General features: G+C 49.6%; 1 protein-coding gene across 1 annotated transcript; it reads right to left on the bottom strand.

Moving 5' to 3' along the window:
• Window positions 1–8,033: 8,033 nt before the first annotated feature.
• Window positions 8,034–20,802, bottom strand: Phb1 (prohibitin 1). The gene is made up of 7 exons (XM_051158371.1): window positions 20,732–20,802; window positions 19,453–19,567; window positions 16,216–16,377; window positions 12,661–12,803; window positions 12,417–12,533; window positions 9,934–10,029; window positions 8,034–8,393 (listed from the first exon to the last, which is right to left on the bottom strand). Exons 2-7 carry the CDS (start codon window positions 19,538–19,540, stop codon window positions 8,181–8,183), a joined length of 819 nt encoding a protein of 272 aa, XP_051014328.1. The 5' UTR covers window positions 19,541–19,567; window positions 20,732–20,802; the 3' UTR covers window positions 8,034–8,180.
• Window positions 20,803–24,995: the final 4,193 nt, after the last annotated feature.

The following is a 24,995-nucleotide window of genomic DNA, read 5'->3' as shown; positions in this document are numbered from 1 at the left end:
GCGGGTAGCACCGGTTGGCTTATGGTTAGAACACTTAGTATATTTGCAGCCACGGATGCCCAGGGCGTTCTCTATCAGAAAACCATCCACAGAGGGTCACCTTAACCTATTTGCTTATCTTTAGCTTCGGCCAGAACAGATGGATCTTTTTCTGAACATCTTGTTCCCGTCACCTAGCCTGGAATCCGCAATGGCAATTAGGCTGCTGCCACCTGCTGGAGAAGAGCGTTATAATCAGGTCCTGGCTCAGGGTTTGGCTTTGACTGTGAGGGAGACTCCTGAGAACAAACGCTGGATTCCAAGCTTGCCCAGCAGAGACCCTTCCCACCACCAGCAGCAGCGTCTACGGTCTCCGTGGGAGGCAAAACCACTCCGTAATCCTGTTTTTTTGGCGAGTTCTTCCTCGCAGCCCATCCCTCCACATCACTGTCATATGGAGATGGTGGCCAACTTCTTGTCGCTGCAAAAAAGTTTCCTGAGAAACATCAGTTTAAAGGAAGAAAGGTTTGCTCTCCGCCAGATCGCCGCCATCACGGACAGGAGCCGCGTGCAGCCCATAAAGCTGGCTAGGGTAACCAAAGTGCTAGGCAGGACCCGTTCGCAGGCACGAGCGTGTGGAATTTATGGATGACACCAGCCGCTCTGTCATCTGAAACATTAAAGGCCCTGTTCGAGAGGGTGATGTGTTCACCCTATTGGAGTCAGAAAGAGAGGCTCGGAGGTTGCACTGCCCCCGCTGCTGGGTCCTGGATATCCACCACTGAACCCATCGGATGACCTGCAACTGTTAAATAAAGCATTTGTGTTTAAAAAAAAAGAAAGAAAGAAAGAAAGAAAAGAAAAGAAAAGAAAAGGAAGAAAGGTTTATTTGGACTCACAGTCTGTGAGGCTTCACCTGGCTTATTGCTTTGAGACAGAAACGTCATTACAGCGAGAGCATGTAGAGGGACACGGCTTCCCTCATAACAGCATCGGAGAGTTGGGGGTGAGGAGGAAGAAAGGAACAGAGGGCCAGACTCATGCCCACTTCCTCCAGTGAGGCCTTACTACCTAGTTTCCACCTTCTCTCAAGGTCATTACATTGTGAATCCATCAATGGGTTAATCTTGTGTGTGTGTGTGTGTGCGCGCGCGTGCACGTGTGTGAGTGCACGCACACACGAGAGTGCCTGTGTGCACAAGCATGTGTGCACACATAGGTACACAGATATACGGTTGTGCACAGCTACCAGCCTATGTGCAGAGACTAAAGGGAGATGTCCAAGTCTTGTGTTTTGCTCTATTACTCTGGATTTCCGTAAGATAAGGTGTTTCACCGATCCTGGAGTTTGCTATCTATTTAATTCTTTTTTGGATAGGCTGGTGGCCCACAATCCCAGCAAGCCTTCTGTCTTTATCCAAGCCCATGCTGGGGTTACAGGTACCTAATAACAATGCCTGCCTTTTTTTATATGGGTGCTGGGGATATGAGCTCAGGATATGTATGTACGTATGTACGTATGTACGTATGTATGTATAGAATTTATTTTTATTTTACATACGGTATTCTGCTTGCGTGTATGCCTGTATGAGGGTGTCAGAGTCCCTAGAACTGGAATTACAGACAGTTATGAGCTACCGTGTGGGTGCTGGGGATTGAACCAGGGCCCTTTGGAAGAAAAGCTAGTGGTCTTAACTGCTGAGCTATCTCTCCAGTCCCTGAACTCAAGATTTCATGCTTACGTAGAAAGCACTGTTATCCACTGTGAAATCTTACTGATTTAGGTCAGAACCCTCATGACTTACTCAGTTCCCCCAAATTACACCTTTGGACATTTCATTAGGAACCAAGTCTTCAATACATGAGTGTTTTATTTATTTATATTTATACTTTTTATTTTTTTTGGTTTTTCAAGACAGGGTTTCTCTCTGTAGCCCTGGCTGTCCTGGACTCCCTTTGTAGACCAGGCTGGCCTCAAACTCACAGAGATCCGCTTGCCTCTGCCTCCCAAGTGCTGGGATTAAAGGCGTGCGCCACCAACCATCTGGCTGCATGAGTGTTTTATATCCAAATGACAATAGTCATATCCTCAGGGTTTTTAGCTTGTTTGTCGTTGTTATTGTAGCTGAAGTTGTTTCTTTTGTTTTTTATTGTTTGGTACTGCAGATGGAATGGCTTCACCCTCCATCCCCCACCCCCCAGACTCCCCTACCCGACTCCCCCACCCTTCCACCCCCCACCTTATACATGGTAGACAAGTGCTTGAGCTCCATCTCTAGCCCTTTCACTTTTGTTTTTATTTATTAATTAAAAAGCATGCAAAAGAAAACCAAAAAACAAACAAACAAAAAAACATCAGGGGCTGGAGAGATGGCTTAGTGGTTAAGAGCACTGGCTGCTCTCCCAGAGATGACGACAACCCTGCTACCTGGATCCTGTGGGATGTCTGTCAAGACTCCTGGCCCTCTGCACCTAAAGGAAGGCTCCCTGCTCAGGTCTACGCCGCCTGGGATGTCAGTGGAGTACAGTTAGAAGGGAAGCGGGTCCTGGAGGAAAGATGCGCCGAAGAGGACCTTGGCTCAGGGTAAGGGGAAAAATCCCTCAAACTGCAAAAGGTCAGGTTTGGTACAACCGACCATGAAGAGCTTCTGCAGGTTTTCTTCAGGTCTGTGGCTGTCTAGGATGGACGTGACCTTAGCTAGCATGTTGGGACCTACTGTGCTAGAAGCCATGATTTTTTGGGGGGGGGTCCAAGGGGCTCATCACTTCCCTTTGTCCCCATCCTTGGCTGTAGCCTTTTCTTCCATTTGTCAGGATGGTGCAGCAGTAAATGCCTCCCAGAGGACAGAGCCATAGAAATAAGGGCGTTTGACCCACATCTAGACCTTCTCATAGACCTCTGAGGTTTCCCCTTCCTTCCTAAACCCCATTTGCTCCCATATTCTCCTTTCTAGTGCCTTGGACATGTGTGTAAGCCAGTGAACAGCAGATGGTGCAGATGTGCATGCCAGGGCCTCAGTGTAATTGCTTCTTGGATCATTGTGGCCACGGGCACAATCAAGGACCCTGGTGACAATACTGTACCTGACAATTCCCCCTGGGGCCTGAGGCCTCCAGATTCTAGCACTCTTACCTTTGAGATGGTCAGATCCCCCAAGTCAGGGGTCAGCCATGTTTTCTAGAGAAGGAGAGAGAGAGAGTACTTTAGGCTCTGCTACAACCCTTCAGTGCTGTGGCTGGAGCATAGACAGTTGTACCTCAAACCACCTCAGCTATGGACATTAAACATGCACAACTTTAACGTGTCACAAGGTATCATCCCTTTGATTTCCCCCTTCAGTTATTTATTTATTAGTTTGTATACAGTGCTCTGTACTGTAGTGCATGTACACCTGCAGGCCAGAAGAGGCCATCAGACCACATTATAGATGGTTATGAGTCACCATGTGGCTGCTGGGAATTGAACTCAGGACCTCTGGAAGAGCAATCAGTGCTCTTAACCTCTAAGCCATCTCTCCAGCCCCCACTTCAGCCCTTTAAAAATATAGAAGCAGTTCCAGCTTGTAAGCTATACAAAAACACGTAGTGGCTAAGGTGGCTTGTAGGTGACAGTTCATCAACTCCGAAGTATTTACAGCTTTTGCGGTGAAACTTAGATGGGCCCAGCCTATGTCTCCTCCTGCTAGTCAGGCAGTTTGTTCTCTTCTCCCAAGATTACAACCTTAAGATTCCCCCCACAGCGGTCCTACCATTTTGGCTTTTCCTGTTTGTTTATTTGTTTTTGGTTTTTCAAGGCAGGGTTTCTCTGTGTAGCCTTGGCCATCCTGGACTCGTTTTGTAGACCAGGCTGGCCTCGAACTCACAGAGATCCATCTGCCTCTGCCTCCCGAGTGCTGGGGTTAAAGGTGTGCACCACCACACCCAGCTTGCTTTTCCTCCTCTTTAGCAGTAGCTGGACCTGAGGGGACGGTAGAGAAACTCCCTCTCCTCCATCTACCCAGAGTTAAGGGCAAGAGAGCTCTCTTCCGGCTACAAACTAGGCCCAGTATATTTCCATCCATCCTCTCTCCCAGCTATGCCTCATCCGGGCTTTGCCAAAGCATCCAAGCATCTACCAGCTGGGGGCAAGCCCTCCCTCCCCCTGCTCCCACCTCCCCTCTTAATTCTCAATCCTGATACTGTCAAAGTTCCAGGGACAGGTCTTCTTTACCAAGGGAGACTTCATGGGCAAAGCTTCTAGGACGCCAGCCAGAGGTGAAGTTCTGGAGCAGAGGGGGTTGTAAGCTGGCCTTGAGGTAGGGGGAGGGCAGGATCAAAAGAGGGGGCTAGCCCAGAGGTGGGCAGGAAGAGTGGGCTGCTGGCAGGTGACCATAGCACATGGGCAGCATACTGAGGGAGGAACCGAAGGGGTGCTATCAGCAGCTCTCCTGCCTGACTCAGAGAACATCAGTGCAGAACAGCTTGACATGTGCTAAGCGTGGCTGGTGTACTCCCATGTAGACTGCAGGAGGGTGATGAGTTCATGGCCATCCTCAGCTACATAATGAGTTGGAGGAGACTAGCCCGGGACACGTGAGACCAAACTAACCCAGAGCAAGAGGCGTGGTCCCCAGCTCCCCCTTCTAACTCAGGCCCGTGAGCCTCTGTTCCTTTTTCCGTTCACTGGACAGACACTGATTCCCATGAGAAGCTGTCATGTTTGGCTCGGGCAGAGGGCAACAAGAAGTAGAGGACAGGAGACTCCCGCGTACGTACACAAACATGCACACAGACCTGCACTCCAGGGTGGAATGCCAAGTGCTTCTCAGGAGTGTGGATGACACTGTTCAGGCCAGGGAGAGGCAGTAGGGGTGGGGACAGGAGACCATGGACAAAAGTGTTGCTGAAGAGAAGCAACTGAAGGTCAGGGCATCTAGGGGCTGGCGAGATGGCTCAGTGGTTAAGAACACTGACTGCTCTTCCAGAGGACCCGGGTTCAAGTCCCAGCAATCTATAACTCCAGTTATCTATCTATCTATAACTCCAGTTCCAAGGACAACCCTCACACAGATAGGTACACATGCAGGCCAAACACCAATATACCTTATATATCAGGGCATCTGGACCTGTGGGGTGTTGGGGAAGGGCAGGCTTCCCAATATGAGGTGACTGTGAGAAGAGATACGGCACAGGCATTGGGGGGGGCAAGATCAGTGCTGGCAAGGGAGGTGCTATTGACAAAAAAAAAAGCAAAAAAACAAAAAAAAACCCAAAAAACCAAAAAACAGGCCTTACTCACACAGCCTCCTTCTTACCCAGGTTACTCCCCACAGAGCCGGTGGCTTCATCCAAAAATTAGTGGCAGATGGCAGAGGTCACGGGGAGGTCCTAACTACACAGCTCCCGCTTGCTGTCGCTGGAAGGCCCTGTTAGACAGCATGACATTGGCGAACCAGGCATGGTGATAACCTTAGCTCAGGGTGGAGAGAAAGGAGAATCAGGAAATCCAGCTAGCCTGTGCTACACAAGAGCCTGCCTCCCAAACATAAATGCATAAATAGCAAATAAAGACAGATGTCCTTTGCTGACCAGTTATTTGACAAATACTCCATTGCCTTTTTCTCCTTTTTCACAGAAGTCCATGCTGGGATGACGACAACCCTGCCCCGCCAGCAGGAACCAACCTAGCAAGTTTTCCCGAAGTGAGGAAAAGGGCCAGCCGCTGAGGTTTCTTTCCCTTGCCTGTTCAGGGTCCACTGTCTTAGCATGCAAGCCTTCGAGCCCGAACAAGGACGCTATTCATCCTCCTCAGCGCCAATGGAGAGGAAGCCATTTCCTGTTCTCTCCCTTCCTGACCAGACCAGGACAGGACACGGCTCCCCATCCCAGCCAGGGAGAGTGGGGTTGATAAAAGCCCATTGTGACAGTCTCGCAAACCTGGAGGCAACGGGGGTAGGGGGTGGGGTGGGGGATAGCCCCTTCCCAGCCCTTGAACATTTGTAAAAAGAATTATTCTGTGGAAGTGAAGAGGCAGAGAGGGGCCTCAAGGTTGCCGCGAGGATGCACCGCTGCCATCCACGACAGGGAGGCTAACAGCGGAGCCAGCAGGGGACCAGTGTGCCTGCTACCCCAAGGGCTGCCCAGAGGCAGGAGGGAATCCAGTCACTACCAATAGGCAGCTTTACAGTTCAGGGCTCCCGGACACCTGGAAATGAAACCCAATCTCCTGGCCAAATGCAGGAAACACAAGGGTCCTTAAAAGGGCCTGAGGGAGAGAGGGGGGCCTCTTGCCTCCTCCTCCCAAGGGTGTCCAAAGTAATAAATAGCAGGAAAAGAGGAAGGCTGTGGAGTGGATGCTGCTCTGGAACTTATTAGAAAGGAGGCCTTCTGCTGCAGCCTCAGTGTGCTTGAGCCAGGCACCTCATCATCTGCAGGCCTCCCTGGCCTTATAAGCAGATGCACAAGCAAGGAGAGACAGCAGGGCTGAGACTGCAAGGGACACCCAGGCAAAAAGCTTCGGGTACCAGCTTTATGGGCCCGAAGCCCAGAGATCAGATTCTGCATAGGCTCAGGGAAAGGTGTTGGGAAACCCCTCATCTTTTAGCTCCACCCCAAATCTATCCAGCTGTCCAACCTGGCCCCGTGGGAGAGAATTGCAGGGTCCAGGTTAGACAGGAGCTTGGAGCCTTCCTAAGGACCCCTCTGTTTGGCCAGGTGGCGAGAGGAGAAAGTGTTTCCGCCTTGTTCCTAAAAAGTTCGTGGGTGGGTGGGTGGTGCTGTTCATTTCCCAGTCCTGGGTCAGCATACATTTAATATCCCTCAGATGCCAAGACACGGCCAATCTCAAGCAAGGCGAGGCAGAGTAACCCACTGCAGAGAAATTCCAGCCACCTGCCGTCCAGCAGAGGCCAGGAAGGGCCTGGGTGTGAACATCTGATACTAACTGCATACATCCTAGCAGGGGAGCACTGACCAGGCTTGGTGAGCAGAGCAACCCTGTTGGTAGTGGTACTCAAACACAGAAGGAAAGAAACCTCTTCCCCTGCCTCACCTCTTAAGAACTCATTTCACGACAAACTCACCCAGGGTTTGGTACCAAGGTTCACTTCAGGATGGGGTAGGATCCAGCGCACATTGCTAGGCGTGCTTTCTGCTATTCTGCCTTGCTGGCTATTCCTCCCCTATCCGGTGATACAAATACGCATACAACTGCCGGGACGCTCTGTTCTGATCCTCTGGCTCCCACAGATTGCAAACAAACCCTGAAGGCAGCTGGAAAGTCTGAGTGTCATTTATTGACAGCAGCTTACACTGTGCTTTCTTCCCTTGATTGCTTCCTTCAGAGCACTGGCCCGCAGCCCTTGGGAAGGAAGGGCAAACTCTGAGAGGGAGCGGGAAGGCAGATGCACGTGTCCTTACCAGGTGTGCTGGGGGTCCCCCCTCTCCCCCCGGCAGGATGCAATCCTTCAAGTTGGAATCCCATTGGGTATTTAAGAGGACCAAGGTGGGGGTGTAGAGGAAGTCTTCAACAGGACTCACATCTTAGTCCAGGCCTCTTGAACTATCCAAGTCCATCCCTGTTTTAGGACTCTGGTGGGGGCAGCAAAATCAGGCCCACCCACCTTGATGGGCCGATTCTTCACTCCATGCTCTGTTCACGCACACCTGCTTCCGCTGGTCAGTTAAGAGGGAATGGGCCTTAAAAGTTAAGATGGACCACTTCCTCTGGCCCTCCCCAGCTGCATTTGCGCAGGTCCAAATGGCTGAAAAAACTGAGAGCTTGCCTTTTTGGTTCAACCATGCCATTGTCTTTAAATCTTCAATAAACGACAAGATGGAGGCTATAGGGTCTACTCAGGCTGCCAGCTGTGCTCCCCATCCATCACACACACTGCCCTGCCTTTCTTCTGCCAGCTGCCAGTGCCTAGGGTGGAAGAGGCCAGCAGGCTCCTAAAAGCTCAGTCAGAGCCAGTCTGCATAGGCACTTGGCAATTTTGGATATGAAAGTAGGTTAAAAACAAAAACAAAAACAAAAAAAACCGTGAACAATAAAAGTTTCGTTTTATAATTAAAGATCTGAAGTGATTTTACTTTTATTTCCTTCACTTTAAGCCAATCATGAAATTTCACAGTGATTTCTGGGGTGGGGCAGAAAGTAGGCGCCATTCAGAACGCTCGAGGTTGTGGCCTGGTTGGCTTGAGGAGTCGAAGCAGGGGAGGCCTCACTGGGGAAGCTGCAGGAGCACGGACTGCCCGGCTGGCAGGTAGGTGATATTGCGCGAGCGGGAGAGCTGGTATGCAATGTCCTCAGCCGCTTCCAGCTTTCGCAGCTCAATCAGGCCATCACCGGCTGTGGCTAGCGAGTTGGCGATCAGCTCAGCTGCCTTGGAGTCGCCCTCAGCAGAGATAATGGCTGCCTTCTTCTGCTGCTCAGCCTATAGGAGAGGAGGTGGAGAGGCTGGGATTACATCAAAGCATTGCACATCAGGCTGTGGCCTAACCAGGACGGAGCTAGGCACCCTCACAGGGCCCTCAAGGCACTCTGGGAGCATCCTTCCCTTACAACGGCGTCAGTACTGTCCACCTCAGCCTCCTCTCCCCGTTCATGCCCACGTGTCATTGTAAGACATGCTTCTCTTGGCTGTGCAGACGTGGCCACTTGTACTCTGATTGAAAGCCACAGAAAGCTGGAATCAGATCAATCCTTAGGCCCATCTTTCCTTCCGATGCTAAGTCAAAATGACTTCCATTAAAGCCAGGACACCTGGGTGCAGTGGCTAACAATTGCAATCTTAGCGCTGAAGTGGGAGACAGGAGGATCACTGCAAGTTTGGGGCCAGCCTGGTTTACATAGGACATGTTAGGTCAATCCGGGCTACAAACAAACAGTGCCCACGAAAACCCTAGCAGAGTTGGGCTAGGTGTAGCTCAGTGATAGCACATCTAGGGTTTGAACCCTAGCACTACAAAACAAAACAAGCAAACCAAAAAAACCAAAACCACCACCAAATTAAGAGCCCAAATGGCTACCTAGAGCAACATGTGCCTATGACTGTCCTTGAAGTTACCTGTGGAAAACCCTGACTCCTCAACATGTACCCTAAGATGCCCTTGGCTCAGCCTACCACTACCTACAGGATGCATCTATCAGGGCATTTGGTTTTCAGAGTGTGGGAAGAGAGTGGCTTTAAGACTCTGGCCCCAATATGGTCTTCCCTCCCAGCCTACACTGTGGCGCTGGACAGAATTCAGCACCCAGTACACGCTAGGTAAGTGTTCTGTCACCAAGCTACATCTTTAACCAGCACCCAATTTGAAACATTACATGTTTTCATAGATGTTTATTATGCACCCAACATCCCCAGGCAGTGCTAGACCTGCCACAGGCCCTGGAGCCACAGCACACACAGAAGGAAGGGCTTATGCCCTTTACAGCTAAATCCCTTTCCTTCTAGATTTAAGAATTGAACATCTTTAGACTAGAAAAATCTAGCAATGGGGCCTGGCAGACAGCAAACAGCCTTTACATACACGAGGAAGAACAGGGTGCTACACAAATACATTGTGTTCCATCACTCTCTGAAACATCTGGATGGATTCAGCAGCAGGGGAAAAAAATAGCACATCTGGCATATTTGATCTTTTTCGCTGTCAGTTTCACTATGTAACCATGGCATAAAAATAACTCTTCGGTGAAGCTGAAGACACTCCAGGAGCAACATTTTTATGTGTAGGAGAGGGCTTTTGATCTTAGGTGAGTAGGAAATGAGTGACCCGTCAGTGATTTAGGAGCGAAACCTCGTGACAGCTCCCAAAGACTCTGGAACTGATCACAGGAGTAAGGTTCCCTCGACCCTCTTCTGGTTATCGCAGACAGATGACAGATGACCAGTTGTTTCTAGGCCACCCAGCAGATGGGGAAGCCGAGCACAGGAGAAGGGAAAGGCAGCTCCTGCCATCTGGTTGAACGCTCACCTTTTCCACCACAAATCTGGCCCTCTCCGCTTCCTGCTGAGCCACCTGTTTGGCTTCCACTGCTTCTGTGAACTCCTTCCCGAAGGTCAGATGTGTCTGTGGGGAAAAAGTGAGCCCAGCTGAGGCAGTAATTGCTTAGACAGCATCGCGGGGAGGCCGCCCGGCCACTGGAAGAAAGAGGCCAGGAACGGCTCTCGTAGCAGCTGGAGGCACAGGGAGATGCCCTTCTGTCTTGACTTCCCTGTTCGCACTTCTGTATTCTCAGCTGCTCACACTGCTTACACAGAATTCTGACACCCACACTGTGGTCGCCCCCAGGAGGAAAATGGCACCTGGGGCTTTTGATGGGGCCCGCGGACACTAGAAGGGATCTACCCAATCCATCACCTCCCTAGGAGACTGATGGGTCCCAGGACCCCCACCACTGACTATTGCTCTTCCAAGATCTTTTGATGCCCTGTTCCAAGACTTGGGTGGGGGGAGGCAGATGGAAAACTGAGCCCCTGAGAGCAGGGGATACAGCTAGTTCCCAGGAATGCAAGCGCCTCATGCTCTCTGCTTATGGATTAACCAGGCTGCTTCCTTCTCACGGCACTTCCACCCCTAGACAGGAAGACAGAGAAGGCGGCGTGCAAATCATGGCATCCCCAACACACAAGTAGCTCTGGTAAAGGTTTTAAAAGAAAGGCAGGTAAAGCCATTGGTCAGGGCGAGATCTTCCCTAAGCACATAGTAGCTGGGACTGTCTGGCTAAAGGGGCTGCTCTCTAAAGATAGTACAGAAAAGGGGACAGATCTCAGAGCGCCCAAGGCCTAGCTTAGAGCAAGTCACAGCACTCAACACTTTATTGAGAAAGAAGGCACAGGGGCTGGAGATGGCTCAGTGGTTAGGACACTTGCTGTTCTTGCAGAGGACCCAGGCTTGATTCTCAGCACCCACATGGTGACTCACAACCATCTGTAGCTCCAGTTACAGGGCATCTAAGGCTGCACATGGCACACTTGCATACATGCAGACAAAACATAAACATATGAGCAAAATAAATAAATAAATAAATAAATCTAGGGGGAAAAAACCTGAGAGGGCCAAGTGAAGAAAGGCATTATTAGTTCAGGTTCAAATGCAATCTGCCTCACTTCCCCCTTCAGCCTCCAACCTAAGCGACCCTAAGGTTTAGTGGAGAAAATCTTGGCCCCACAACTCCTACCGTTTTACTCGCCCAAGTCTTTCAGTTTGTTTCTGTTCTTTGCTGAGACAGCCTTACTCTGTGGCCCAGGTGGGCTGGAACTCACAGCAAGACAGGGCCGAGATTACAGGCATGGGCCAGTATGCCCAGCGAAGTCTCTACCGCAGCTGTTCTACTCTGCCGATCCCAGACTCTCGTTCAAAGGCTGGATATGGAAATACAATCCTAAGAATTGAAAAGCTAAATGTGTCATTAAAGAATAAAATTTCTTTCAGGGCCAGCTGAGGGCAGCAAATTCCCCAGGAAATCTAATTTTCTTCTCACACCTCTTAGCTATGGTTTCTTGTGGTCAGCCCACATTTCCCCAGGATGGAGTATGTGGTCAGAGTCTAGAAGGATGCCAAGTTTCTCTTAGGCTTTTACTCCATGCATTCTCACAGCCAAGGTGCTTGTGTTAACAGTGGAAGAGCCTGGGGTAAGGCCCTCTGCAGAGCCAAAGGCTGCAGCCTGGCATGCTGCCAGGAGAGGGAGCCCTTCCCCGAGGAGAGAGAGAGGAAAGAGGCTATGCCTGGAGGGGGAGCAGAGGTTGCTCACAGAATGGCTGTTTGAACAGCTGCACAGATGCTGAGGGAAAGCTCAGCCTTTCCCAGGCCGGCCACAGAGAGAACAGGAAACACGCTGCCTTGCTACCCGACTTCCCGGAGACCCTGGAAACAGTCAGAAACGCTATGCTGCCTGTACTGCCTTCCGTTTAAGTTACAACACACAGGGTCACATTAATATGGAGAATATAAAGACTCAAGAGGCTAGCTTACAGCTCAGGGGCGTCGCCTGTCCCTGCACACCAGGCCTGGGGAAACAGTCGCTTGTCCTCCATCACCTTTCACCAGGGGTTCCCAGGACTCCCGTCACTAAGCTTGGCCCTTTGGTGCTCTGGAGTCCTTGAGCCGAGCTGGACCTACTCAGGAGGGGAAGACTGTCCACCTCTCCCTAGGCTGACAAAGCCAACAGGAACCACTTTCCAGGGAGCTTTGGAAGTAGTCCAGTGGTTAGGGACTATGGGGCAACCAGAGGTTATTAGAAAAATGTGTGTGGCAGATGGGATGTAAAAAATGCTCAATCAAAAACAGACCCAAGGCGAAGATGGCTTCAGGCACTAGGAAGTTTTTACAACATTTTCAAGGCCCAGATCCAGTTAAGTGGATCTAGGACGTAACCCACATGTGCCCAGAAACAAAAGCTAGTCACTAAAGCAAGAAAAGCAGCTGCTTTCCCTCAGCCTCCCCACGGATCTTACCAGGGACACGTCATCCAGGATGAGCCCAAATGTCGCCGCTCTCTCTGTGAGGTCATCGCTCACCTGCCTGGAGACCAGCTCTCGCTGGGTAATCAATTCTCCAGCGTCAAAGCGAGCCTGGAAAAGGGACAGGCGGAAAGCCAGCAGGTTACTGAGGAAGGAGGGCTGGGACGCGGCCACGTGCCCCTTGCCACCTGGCCACCTCTAGGGCTGCGCTTTGGGCTTGAGGGTCCTGTTCACTCACCACCACCGACTTGAGGATCTCTGTGGTGATAGAAGGCAGCACCCGTTCATCGTAGTCCTCGCCGATGCTGGTGTAGATACGAGGAAGCTGGCTGGCCACCGGCCGGAAGAGGATGCGTAGTGTGATGTTGACATTCTGCAGGTCTGCGGGTGGGGAATACACGGGAGTTAAGCACGAAAACCACAGGCAGGCTTTCCTATGACCCTTCTACTGTAAGTCCACTACCAGCCACCTACTGAATTTCAGTTAGACCCTAGAGGAAGGAGGCGGCTATGCTGATTCCTCGGCAGAACCCAGCAGAGCACTCAATACCACAGAAGCAGGAACCTATGACAGTATGGGGGTGCACTGGCTTTTCAGTACACCCTGAATGCCCTCTGATGAGAGCAGTTCACACTGGGTGACTAGAGAGCGTTTGAAACCGCAACACATAAGCTAATGCTAAGAATTCTAGCTGGGGGCTGGAGAATGGCTCAGAGGTTAAGAGCACTGTCTGCTCTTCCAGAGGTCCTGAGTCCAATTCCCAGCAACCACATGGTGGCTCACAACAATCTATAATGAGATTTGGTGCCCTTTTCTGGCCTGCAGTTGTACATGCAGACACAACATTGCATATGTAATAAATAAATCTTAAAAAAAAAAAAAAGAATTCCAGAGTGAGCCTTTCCAAGGGCTGCAAGGGCTGGTGGGTGTGCTCAAGTCAGGAATCAGGCCTGGGTTACTGGGACTGGCCACCTGCTGGTTACTAATGAGGCAGCCCGGTGAAGCCTTAACCAAAATGAGTGTATCAGTCTGTGAGAATGGGGAAAAACCGAGAAGGTGGGGGAAACCAGAGGAGAAACCAGCGGAGACAACACCTTCGCACGCATAGACTAATGGTAGTTATTAGATCCATCCAGGGCCGCTTCCTGCTATCTGAGAGAAGGTGGCAGATCGCCCCACGACCCTGATCCGACACTGATGTGCAAGGCGTTCTGATAGTCTAAATACAGGCAGCTAAGCCAATGGCAGGCTCAGTACCCACATGCATGCGGGGAGACAGTCAGCTCCACCTACTCCCTGATGATTCGGGCCTGTGCAGAGCCTAAGTCACCAGCACCACCAGCCAAGAGCCACCCATGAGTTGAAGTCCTGACCCAGCCACTGAGAGGTGGGAAATTTCATGAACAGGGTCTCTCTGTGTAGCCTTAGCTGGCCTGGACTCGCTTTGTAGACCAGGCTGGCCTCAAACTCACAGAGATCCTCTCACCTCTGCCTCCTGAGTGCTGGGATTAAAGGTGTGTACCACTGCGCCCCAGGCTAGGTCCCAAAGTTCAGGTACAAACACAATTTAGCACAACTGTGAGACAACACAGAAGGGAAGCCCCAAGGCAGGTTTGGAAGCAGTATTTTTATTTTGTCTTTTTTTCTCCCCAGAGCTGAGGATTGAACCCAGGGCCTGCAAGCACTCTACCACTGAGCTAAATCTCCAACCCCTGGAAGCAGGATTTTAAATCCAGCCTCAGTCTTCTCCATTATGCCTCGCCCACCTTTGATTTCCTCTTTGCAGCAGGCAAGCCAGTCCCAGAACACTGCAAGGAGCAGCAGGAAGACTTCCTATCCCCGCCCCCTCCTCAGATTCTCCCAACAAGAGGTCCGTGCCAGGGAGACCGGGAACATCTCTGTGCTCCACACGCTCTTGGCCATCTCCTCCTTGAGAGCTGTTACAGCGGCTTGTTCCCACAGCTGTCCTCCCGATGACTCTTTTTGGTCATCCCTGTACTCCAGCCTTCAACCCAGTACCAAGTTTGGCACGGCACAAGGAGCAAACATCATCGATGGCTGCAGCACACCAAGCCCACGGGACCCCTCTCCTTCCCACAGTTCCCTTTGCTGCCTGCACTCGCTTGGGGAGGGGAACGGTAAGGGCTGGCCACTTCAGGCTCTAACTAGAAAGCCAGTGGAGTATCTCACGCACAGGGCTGTGTGGCCCCGCCTGAGAGAGAGAGCAGTTTGAGGTCTGCCCCGCTGGAGCAGAGGCCATGGAAAGCGAGGCAAAGGGAAAGCTGTCAGCCACAAGGGCGGACGAACGGCCAAAGAGCGGTTTGGACAGTCACTCTGGGGAACAAGCACTGATGGGAAGGGTCAGCCACGGCAGAAGACACACTTAGATCTCCTCCAAGTTAGAACAGTGTGTAGCTTCTCCCCCTAAGACTTATTTTACTTTATGTATACGGATGCTTTATCTACGTGTAAGCAGGAGCACCACATGTGTGCTTGCTGGATCCTCTCCAACTGGGGCTATGGACAGCTGTGCCGCCATGTGGGTGCTGGGAACTAAACCCAGGTTCTCCGCAAGAGCAATAGTGCTCTTAACCACTGAGTCATGCCTCCAGCCCCCAACACGAAACTCTTAGGTTAACCCTTTATATATTTGTTTCTGGATGTATCCTGCTGCCTGTGTTTACCTGAAATATGTATTTCAGTCTACAAATCCATACACAGCCCTCTAGAGCAGCCACACTATGAGTTCTTCTTTTGTTTGTTTGTTTTTTGAGACAGGGTTTCTCTGTGTAGCCTTGACTGTCCTGAACTTGCTCTGTAGACCAGGCTGGCCTTGAACTCACAGAGATCCGCCTGCCTCTGCCTCCCAAGTGCTAGGATTAAAGTCGTGCGCCACCACGCCCGGCTCACACTGTGAGTTCTTTAAACATTTTTAAATTATAATTTTTATTTACATACTTTATGTGCATGCGTGCTTGCGTGCGTGCGTGTTTGTGTGTATCACAGTACACATGTGGAGGTCAGAAGACAGCTTGCAGGACTCGGTTCTCTGCTTCCACAATGTGGTTTTTGGAGAGCAAATGCAGGCTTGGTGCCAGGAGCTACTCATCAGCCTGAAATAATTTTATATTTTTAATTAACCTTTAAAACATATGCATTTGCATATTACGCAGTATGTGTGTGTAGAGGTCGAAGGACAACTTGCAGGATTCAGTTCCTTCCTACTATCACACTGGACCTCGGGACTGAACTCAGCAAGCGGAGTGAGTAATGGGCTTTACTATAACACTTCTTTTCCTTCCATTTTTTCCTGAAATGGGGACTCATATCTATAAGAGGCTAGTCTCAAGTTCCCTATGTAGTCAAAGATGACCCTGAACTTCTGATCCTCCTGCTCTGCCTCCCCAGTGCTGGGACCACAGGCGTGCATCACAACACCCACCAACTGAGTTACATCTCCAGACACACACGACAGCACTTTCCTATATTGAGTCTTTATACTTGGTGTACCTTCCTCCAAAGCCCTGGAGGACTCCAGCCCATTCCCATGCTAGAAATTCATATTCTCTCTCTGGTTTTTTGAGACAGGGTTACTGTGTAGTCCTGGAACTCGCTCTGTAGACCAGGTTGGCCTCGAACTCACAGAGATCCGCCTGCCTCTGCCTCCCAAGTGATGGGATTAAAGGCGTGCGCCACCACTGCTGCCCAGCAGTATCCTAGATGCTTCTAGAATGAACACAACAGCACAGTTCACCTGCACACATCTTTTCTACAGCCACAGGCGAGACTCACCTTTGCTGCCAGTGATGACTGGTACATTCCGTGGTCGAGAGCGGCAGTCAAAGATAATTGGTTTCTGTACCCAAGGGATGAGAAAGTGAGTCCCTTCTCCTACCACAATGTCCTGTACTCCTCGGAATCGGTCGAAGATGACAGCTCTGTGCCCAGCATCCACTAGGAAGGAACAATAATGAGAGAGGTCAGAAAAACCCTGTCGCCCTTTAGCACAGAGAGTCCTCTATCTTTGCAAGACCCTTGCCTTTTTCTTTACTTTAAAATTTGTAAAAACTCCTAATTTCAGAGTGTCTATATGTGCATGTGTGTGTGTGTGCCTTCATGCTCATGTGGAGGTCAGAGGTCAACTGCAGGAGTCAGTTCTCTCCTCCCACCAAGTGGGTTCTGGGAATTAAACTTAGGTTGTCAGGCTTGTCAATCCTTTAATTTTCAGAACTAATACCCTGTGATTGGGAAGGGGCCACGTGCAGGCTGTTATGCATGTGTGGATGTCAGAAGACATTGGAGCCTGTTTGTTTCTTCTCTTTTTGCATAGGCTCCCAGGACAGAATGCAGGTCACCAGACTTGTGCAGTGCATGCTTTTACAGGCTAAGCCACCTCACTGGCCTTTTTACATTTTTATTTATTTTATTTTATTTTTAAATATTTGTGGAGTTTAGTTAGACCCCTGCCCTTTCCTCTCATTTATTAGGTTTCCTCCTTCTGCGCTGTAAGTCGCCCTAGGGACTTCAGTAAAGGGCTGCTCCTTAGCTCACTTTCTCCTTTAAAGAACCGGCCACTGAATCTCTCTGATCAACCACCCGACCCCAACCCCCACCAACCAGCACCATTCCAGGAATCACCTCCCAAGAGTTCTATAACTCAAGAGATCTTCCCCAGATGGCATGTATACACTGGCTCCAATTTAAACCCGAAGCTCCCAGAAGCCTAAGCTATAGATGTTTCCATTGCTTTGTTTTGTTTTGTGACAGGATCTCAGGATATAGTGCAGACAAACCTGGAACTCAGTCTCGCCCCTCCCTGGCCAGCACTGCGAGTATGAGAGGGTATCTCTCTGCCCAGCATCTCTCTCTCTGTTTTGTAAGATAGGTTCTTACTATGTAACTCTGGCTGTCCTGGAACTTGTTCCATAGACCAGGCTGGCCTGGAGCCTCCGTTTCACGAGCACTGGGTTTAGCGGCCTTCACCACTACCTGGCTTGTTTTATTTTTGCTTTTGCAAACAGGGTTTCTCTGTGTAGCCTTGGCTGTCCTGGACTCGTTTTGTAGACCAGGCTGGCTTCAAATTTAGAGAGAGCCACCTGACTCTGCCTCTCCAAGTGCTGGGATTATAGGCCAGCATCACCAAGCCCAGCTTTGTTATTTTGTTTTGTTTTTCAAGATAGGTTTTTACTATGTAGATCAAGCTGGACTTAAACTCAGAGATCTCTTGTTCCCTCTCCATTCCTAACTATGGACGCAGCCTGGCCTCCTGCTACGGCTTCATGCCCTTTCTGCTCGTTACTGAGACTCCTCTGTCAGGACGGATGGCGTTCCCTTGAACCGTAGGCCATAATAAACCTTTTCTCTCTTAAAAAAACAAAAACCCTCAGAGATCTCCTGCCTCCACCTCCCGAGTATTGGGGCTAAAGGCGTACATCACTATGGCCAGCTTGCCCAGCATCTCTCTATTAGCTGTTTCTCCACCATTTGGAGGGGATGCAGAGATGTCCTGTGGTGGACTCAGAAAGGTAAAGATATTGTCTAGTTGTACAGATGAAGTCACACGAGCTATGGCACCAAGGTGTGTCTCACAAGCCAAGCAGATCTCTCCCTCTCCCCTCTCTCTCCTCCCCCCCCTCCCTCCCTCTCCTCTGACTTTTTCAGACAGGGTCTCGCTATGTAACCCAGGTGGGCCTGGAACTCAAGACTCTCATACCGTAGCCTTATGAGTGCTGGGACTACAGTCTGACCCCACCAGACCTGGCTGAAGTAGCTCGTTTCCTATTTGAACTTAGAATTGGTCTAAAAACCGTTCACTCTGAAAATAATACTCATCAGAAAATCATTCAAAGCCATCCTGGGCTACTGGAGATGCTGTCTTAAACAGCTGGATGTGGCTCTGAGTTGCTTAAAGCTATTGCATTTGTGCTAGGTATAGAGGTGTACACCTTTAATTCCAGCAGAGGCAAGTAGCTCTCTGAGTTCCAGGCCAGTCAAGAGCTACATGGTAAGATTCTGTCTCAAAAACAAAACAACATAAAAAAAAAACCCACACAAAACAAAAACCATACAGGGAGTTGGTATCAAATCTGATACTGTTTTGAAAAAATATCAAAGTTGGAGGGAATTTTTTTTTCAGATTTATTTATTTATTATGTATACAGTGTATACAGTATTCTGTATGCATGTACTCCTACAGGCCAGAAGAGGGCACTGGATCTCATCATAGATGGTTATGAGCCACCATGTGGTTGCTGGGACTTGAACTCAGGGCCTTTGGAAGAACAGGCCATGCTCTTAACCTCTGAGCCAGATCTCCAGCCCCCCCGTTGGAGGGAATCTTAAGAGGATAAAATAGTTCAGTCGCATTGTTTGACCAATGAGAAAGCTCAAGACTAAAAGAAGGGACTTGCCCATAAGGCCATATAATACAGTCAAAGAAAATGCAGTTTAGGCCCCGTGGTACTCTTAAATGCCCAGCAATGTATCTCAAAAATTATTTTCTCTGCAACTAGCTGAGCAAAACCTTTCTCAGGACCTTGTCTCTCAAACTGCTCTAGAGACTTTGCAAGTTACTGCATGCACAGGCAGAAGAAAACCAACGAAATCCTGCCACTCAGTAGAGGCATCTGGGAAATACAGCAGCACTTCAAATGGCTAAAGCACTAGAAACATCCAAACAGCAAGCAAACAGGAGGGCTCCTGCTGAACAGAAGTTCTAAGTCGTGGCTCTCAATCTGTGGGTCATGACCCCTTGGTAGGAAAAGAGGAGGGGGGGGCCCAAACGCCCTATTATAGGGGTGCCAAAGACCGTTGGAAATCCCAGATATTCACATTACAATTCACAACAGTAGCAAAACTAGAGTTATGAAGCAGCAATGAAAATAACTATATGGATGGGGGTCACCACAGCATGAGAAACTGTCAAAGCAGTAGGAAGGCCGAGAACCACTGCCTAAGTGAAGACAGGGGCCTCTGATAACAAACAACAGGCATCATTCAGAAAGCACCACCCTGCTCGAGGGGTCTCACCGTTATACAAGGCAGAGTTCACCACGCCTCCTGCAACTGCTAAAGCCAGGCCGAACTTTCCGATGGACTCAAACACCTTGGCAGCCATGACGCCTTCTGTTGCATCCACTCACACCTTAACGAGGGGTAAAAAATAAAACAACCTGACACCAGCTTCTCAGAGAAAGCCCTCTCCGGGCAGTGTTCACTTCTCACACACCTAGAATACTCCTTGGGAGTTCTGACTCACTCACTGGGCACCTCGTAGTAACACTCTTTTGCAGGTGGTTTTTCTTTTTTTCTTTTAAGATTTTATTTATTCAATATATATGAGTGCTCTGCCTGCATGTACACCTGCAGGCCAGAAGAGGGCAACAGATCACATTTATAGATGGTTGTGAGCCACCATGTGGTTGCTGGGAATTGAACTCAGGACCTCTGGAAGAGCAGCCAGTGCTCTTAACCACCGAGCCACTTCTCCAGCCCGCAGGTGGTTTTCTTTAGAACCACTCGAATGAAAGAGTCTGGGACACTTGGCTCATTGTAGGAACCACGCTTTGTACCCACGAAGAAGTTAGCAGCACAGGAAAATCACACTCCTGTTTCCTAGACAAATAGGCCCCAAGACAGAGGGGCGATGCAACAACAAAAAAGATAATTCCTGTTGGCACGTAAGTTAAGTCGTCCCCAACGGTTCTGTTTAAGCTTCAGTTACTTCATGAAAGTTATGACTGGTGAGATGCACGGGAGGTTACGCTATTAAGTTAGTAGAACCGGGGTTAGAATGAGGAGATGGAATTCTAGAAGGCACTGCAGAACTCCTCCCCATACCTGTTAATAGGAAAGCGGGCGCTGGCAGGGGTGCAGTGAGGCCAAGCGCCGAAGCCCTGGAGGTGGGGCTGAGGCGGGGTGGGTAGGAGCACGTAGCCGACTGACCAGAAACCTCTCAGCCTTGAACTTTTTAATGCCCCGCCCCTGCGTCGCCCTCGGTGCACTCTTCAATTCCTCCCTCCTCTTTCTCAGACTTCAACTGCGAGTCTAGCCCGTGTCCCCCGACACATATTTACCCTCCGTCTCTGACAGTAAGACAGTCCTGTCTATATCTACTAGCTTCTGGATTTTTCCTCATCATGTCCCCTCCCCTTGCACAACTCCCAGCTCGTTCTGGACTCAGCCTTTCCCCCTTCTCCACTAGGCGGACCCACGCAAGCATCCCATGCCCTCACTGTACATAGGAATGCAAAGGAAGGCTGCAAGGACATAGAAACAGAGGGGCCTGCTCTGCCCCTACCACGCTCACCTGCTTTCACTCTGACCTCCACATGAATTCCCCAGCCTCGCATACTGCGCATGCGCTAGGCAGCTCCTCCCTTTTCCCCCGCCCTCTTCAAGATTAATCCCTTCAATTGGTGGAGCCGAGAGAAACGCATTCTGGGAAACGTGGTTTGCAGTCGTCCTCGGGCTCTTGTGACTTTTCTGAGGTCAACTACAATTCCCAAAAGATTATGCAACATCGGGCTCGGTCAGGAAACCTGTCTCTGTTTGGTGGTAACGGATGGGATGTTGCCGCAAAGCCTTTCGGGGGTTGTAGTTCTTTGGTAATAAATGCACGTGCCTACGCCCCCCCCCCCCCCCCAAAGGCGATTGCTTGAAGCAGAGTACAGACTGGATCGCAAAGGAGTTAGGCGTGCACTTGGATGGCGGAAGTAACTGGGTGGTGAAGGAGGGCATTTTGGAAAAAGGTGAGGTGAAAAAAAGGTGAGGCAGAGGCAGGTGGATCTCAGTGAGTTTAAGGCCAGCGTAGTCTATAAAAGCGAGTTCAAGACAGCTAAGGCTACAAACAGAAACCCTGTGTAGGGGGAAAAAAAAAAGAAAGAAAAGAAGGAAAAAAGACACAAGAAAGACTATTTGGGTAGAAGAAAGAGACTGTGGAAAGTGAAAGAAAGGACTGGAGAGGGTAATTAGGTGAATATAAACAAAGTGCTTAGAAATTAATAAAAAATAAATTTCATCAGAATAAATTAGAAGTGTGAATGATGTTAGGATTCGGCTTCACCTGTGATGTCACTGCTTACCTGCCACGGGGGCGTGGCCCTGCTCTGGGCCATATAAAAGACACCCTCCACATGGCTGGTGCTCTCCCTTTCTCTCTCTCTACCTCTCTGACTTCCATCTCTACCTCTCTTCTCCCTCCTCTCTCTCTGGGGTACCCACTTCCCCCTTTCCTTCTCTCCCCATGTTCATTTAATAAACTCTGTATAACATTATATCTGCCTGGTACCTCCTATTCTCTCATTAATCTTTAATTTTTATATATAACATATATAACTCAAATGGGTAAGGGTAGGAGTCAATATGTGAAGAGCCTTCTCTCTTTAAAAAAATTATTATTTTATTTTATTTTTTTTCCCTCAGAGACAGGGTTTCTCTGTGTAGCCTTGGGTGTGCTAGACTCTCTTTGAAGATCAGGCTGGCCCCGAACTCACAGGGATCCACCTGCTTCTGCCTCTCTGAGTGCTGGAACTACAGGTGTGCGCCACCAGAGCCTTCTTTTAACAAACAATTAAATAAGTGAACCACAGGCCTTAATTTTAGTGTATGCAAGGGCTGTTGGCTTCACAGAGGAAGAGAAGAACACCACAAGTGAGATTGCTGAGGCAGAGCAGATGCCTATTGGGTTCCAGGTCTTCAGTTCAAACCTCAGCACTGTTAAAAAAAAAAAAAAAAAAAAAAAGTACTTATAAAATATTCAAAATGGGTGGAGGGCTGAGTGGTTAGAATCCCAGTGTTGCTCTTCCAGAGGACCTGAGCCCGGTTCCCAGCATGTTAGGTGGCTCTCAACTGCCTGGAAACCCAGTTCCAAGGGATTTAGTGCTTTCTTCTAGCCTCTGAGGCACCAGCACACATGTGCCACGCGCGCGCGCACACACACATACACACATACATATATACACTTTAAAAATTGAGAATGTATTGAAAATTCCTAATTCCTTAGGGAACTTTGGCATTACACCTATTCAAAAGACACTGAGTACATACTAAAAATAAATAGTTGTCCTTTTAGGCCTCATTAAACCTACATCTCCATTTAGAAGTTTTAAATTGAGGGTTTTTTTTGGGGGGGTTCAGGTTTTTAGACATGGGTTTCTCTGTGTAGCCTTTGCTGTCCTGGACTCGCTTTGTAGACCAGGCTGGCCTGGAACTCACAGAGATCAGCCTGCCTCTGCCTCCCGAGTGCTGGGATCAAAGGCGTGCGCCACCGTGCCTGGCTGGGTTGTTTGTTTGTTTGTTTGTTCGTTTAAATACATTGATGGGGATGTAGAGATGGCTCAGGGGTTCAGGGCACTGGCTGCTCTTCCAAAGGACTTGGAACTCCATTTTCAGGAGCTCTGAATGCCTTCTTCAGGCCAAGGATCAGGCATGCAACTAGTACACAGGCAAAACATGCAGGCAAAACATGCACAAACATAAACATTGTACAGACGTTGACTCATCTGAGTGTGTGTATGTGGGTGGCGGTCGGTGGCCACAGTGTACGCGTGGAGAGCAGAAGATAACTCACAGGAGTCGGTTCTCTCTCTCCTTCCACCATGTGAGTTCCAAGGGTCAAGGTCAGTCTGTCAGGCTCGGCAGCATGCGCCTTAACCCACCGAGCCATGGCGCTGGTCCCCACGGTGGAGTTTGGTCAGAGAAGTCAAGTGCATGCTATAGCCACACAGCTGACAAATAATAGACGTGTTGCTAGAGGAACCTGGAATTTTCCAAGCTGCAGGATGGCGTGGCCAGTAAGTGACAGCCTTAACAACATCAGGTTTTGAGCTCCACACACAGCGAAGGTGGTCAGAGAAGAGGGTCTCTTTTACTTAATTCACTTAACACGCATATACAAGAAGCCTGTCGCCCCAGGCATTTCGGATGATGAGCTAGATGAGGAAAAGGGGACTCTGACTGCATAGGATGGGTCGGGTCTAGACCAGCGGTCCAGACCCCTTTGGTGCCTTTAATCCCAGCGCTTGGGTTTCTCTGTCTAACAGTCCTGGCTGTCCTGGAACTCACTTTGTAGACCAGGCTGATCTCGAACTCACAGCCATCCGCTTGCCTCTGCCTCCTGAGGGCTGGGTCGAAAGGTGTACATCATCACCGCCACTGCAGCCGCCACCACCCGCCTATTGTATGATTCATAACAGTAGCAAAATTGCAGTTATAAAGTATCCACAAGAATAATTTTATGCTTGGGAGGGTCACCACAGCACGAGGGACTTGTCTTAAAGGGTTGCAGCATTAGGAAGGTTGAGAACCACTGGCTTAGACAAAAAAACAAAAAACGAAAAACGAAAAACAAACACACACACACACACACACACACAAAACCAAATTAGGAATGAAACGTTAAGTGAACGTTTGGGTGATCTCATGAAGGATATAAGCGAACAGTTGGAGGAGGTGGGGAAACCGCGTGGAAGGTTTGGGTTGCAGCAGCAAGGCGGGCTGGATTGTCCCGAGCAGTAAGGAAAGGTGCAGAAGTTAAGGCTATCCTGAGGTGACCATTCAGCGGCTCACACTCTTAATTACTTTCTAATTGCTGTGACAAGATTCCTCACAAAAAGCGGCTTGAGGGAGGAAGGGTTTATTTTGGCTCATCATTTGAAGGCTCAGTCCATTGGGTAGGGAAGACTGATGAGGGTGGCAGGAATGTGAGGCACCTGCCATTGCATCTGCAGGAAGGAAACAGATCAACTCTGGCATTCCATTCAGGAAGGAAACAGATCAATGCTGGCATTCCAGTTGCTTTTGCCTTTTGTTTTTGTTTTTGAGACAGGGGCCTCTCTCTATATCCCTGGCTGTGCTGGCTTTGTAGACCAGGCTGGTTCTCGAACTTACAGAGATCCACCTGCTTCTGCCTCCCAAGTGCTGGGATTAAAGACGTGTGCCCCCGCGCCCAACTTACTTTCTCCTTTTTATTTGGCGCAAATGCAGCCTATGGGATAGTGCCATCCATGCTCAGCATAGGTCTTCTCAGTTAAACCCCTCTAGGAACTCACAGACACTAGGAGGTATGTTTCTGTCCAGGCTAGGGGACAGTGAAAACTTAGGATCACACGCACCAATCTCACAGACGGTGGAACCCTCCATCTAGTGTCAATCCTGACGTCTATAGGTATCAACTCTTGTTCTCACCCTTGCCACCTCAAGGTCACAAGATGCTACAGGAGGATGAGCCTAATCTTCTCATAGTGTAACCAAACGCCAGAAGGCAGAAACAGAGTGTGCCATATTTTGGGGTCTTCTACAAGATTGAAACAATGTTTCTCAGGTGTACCAATCAAACAGCCAATCCTGGGCAGGAGTGTGCCACTGATCAGGCAAACACTCCCAGGAGGGCTTGACTTCCAAGCCTTGTCTTTGCCAGCCCCCTAGCAAATCAGAATGGGCATTCTCCCCAGGGAGGAAGGAAGGAATGGGGAGGAGAGATTGGAGATTGGGATTAGAGCCAACAATGTCTTCCAGAATGATCCATCTTGGACAAGCCAGTCAAGGATGCTTCTAGGAGGAGATGGTGTTGA

This window comes from Acomys russatus, chromosome 16 (genome assembly GCF_903995435.1).
Source record: "Acomys russatus chromosome 16, mAcoRus1.1, whole genome shotgun sequence".
Classification (NCBI taxonomy): domain Eukaryota; kingdom Metazoa; phylum Chordata; class Mammalia; order Rodentia; family Muridae; genus Acomys; species Acomys russatus.
Note: the sequence above shows the minus strand (reverse complement) of the source record. Positions and strands in the feature narration are given on the sequence as shown.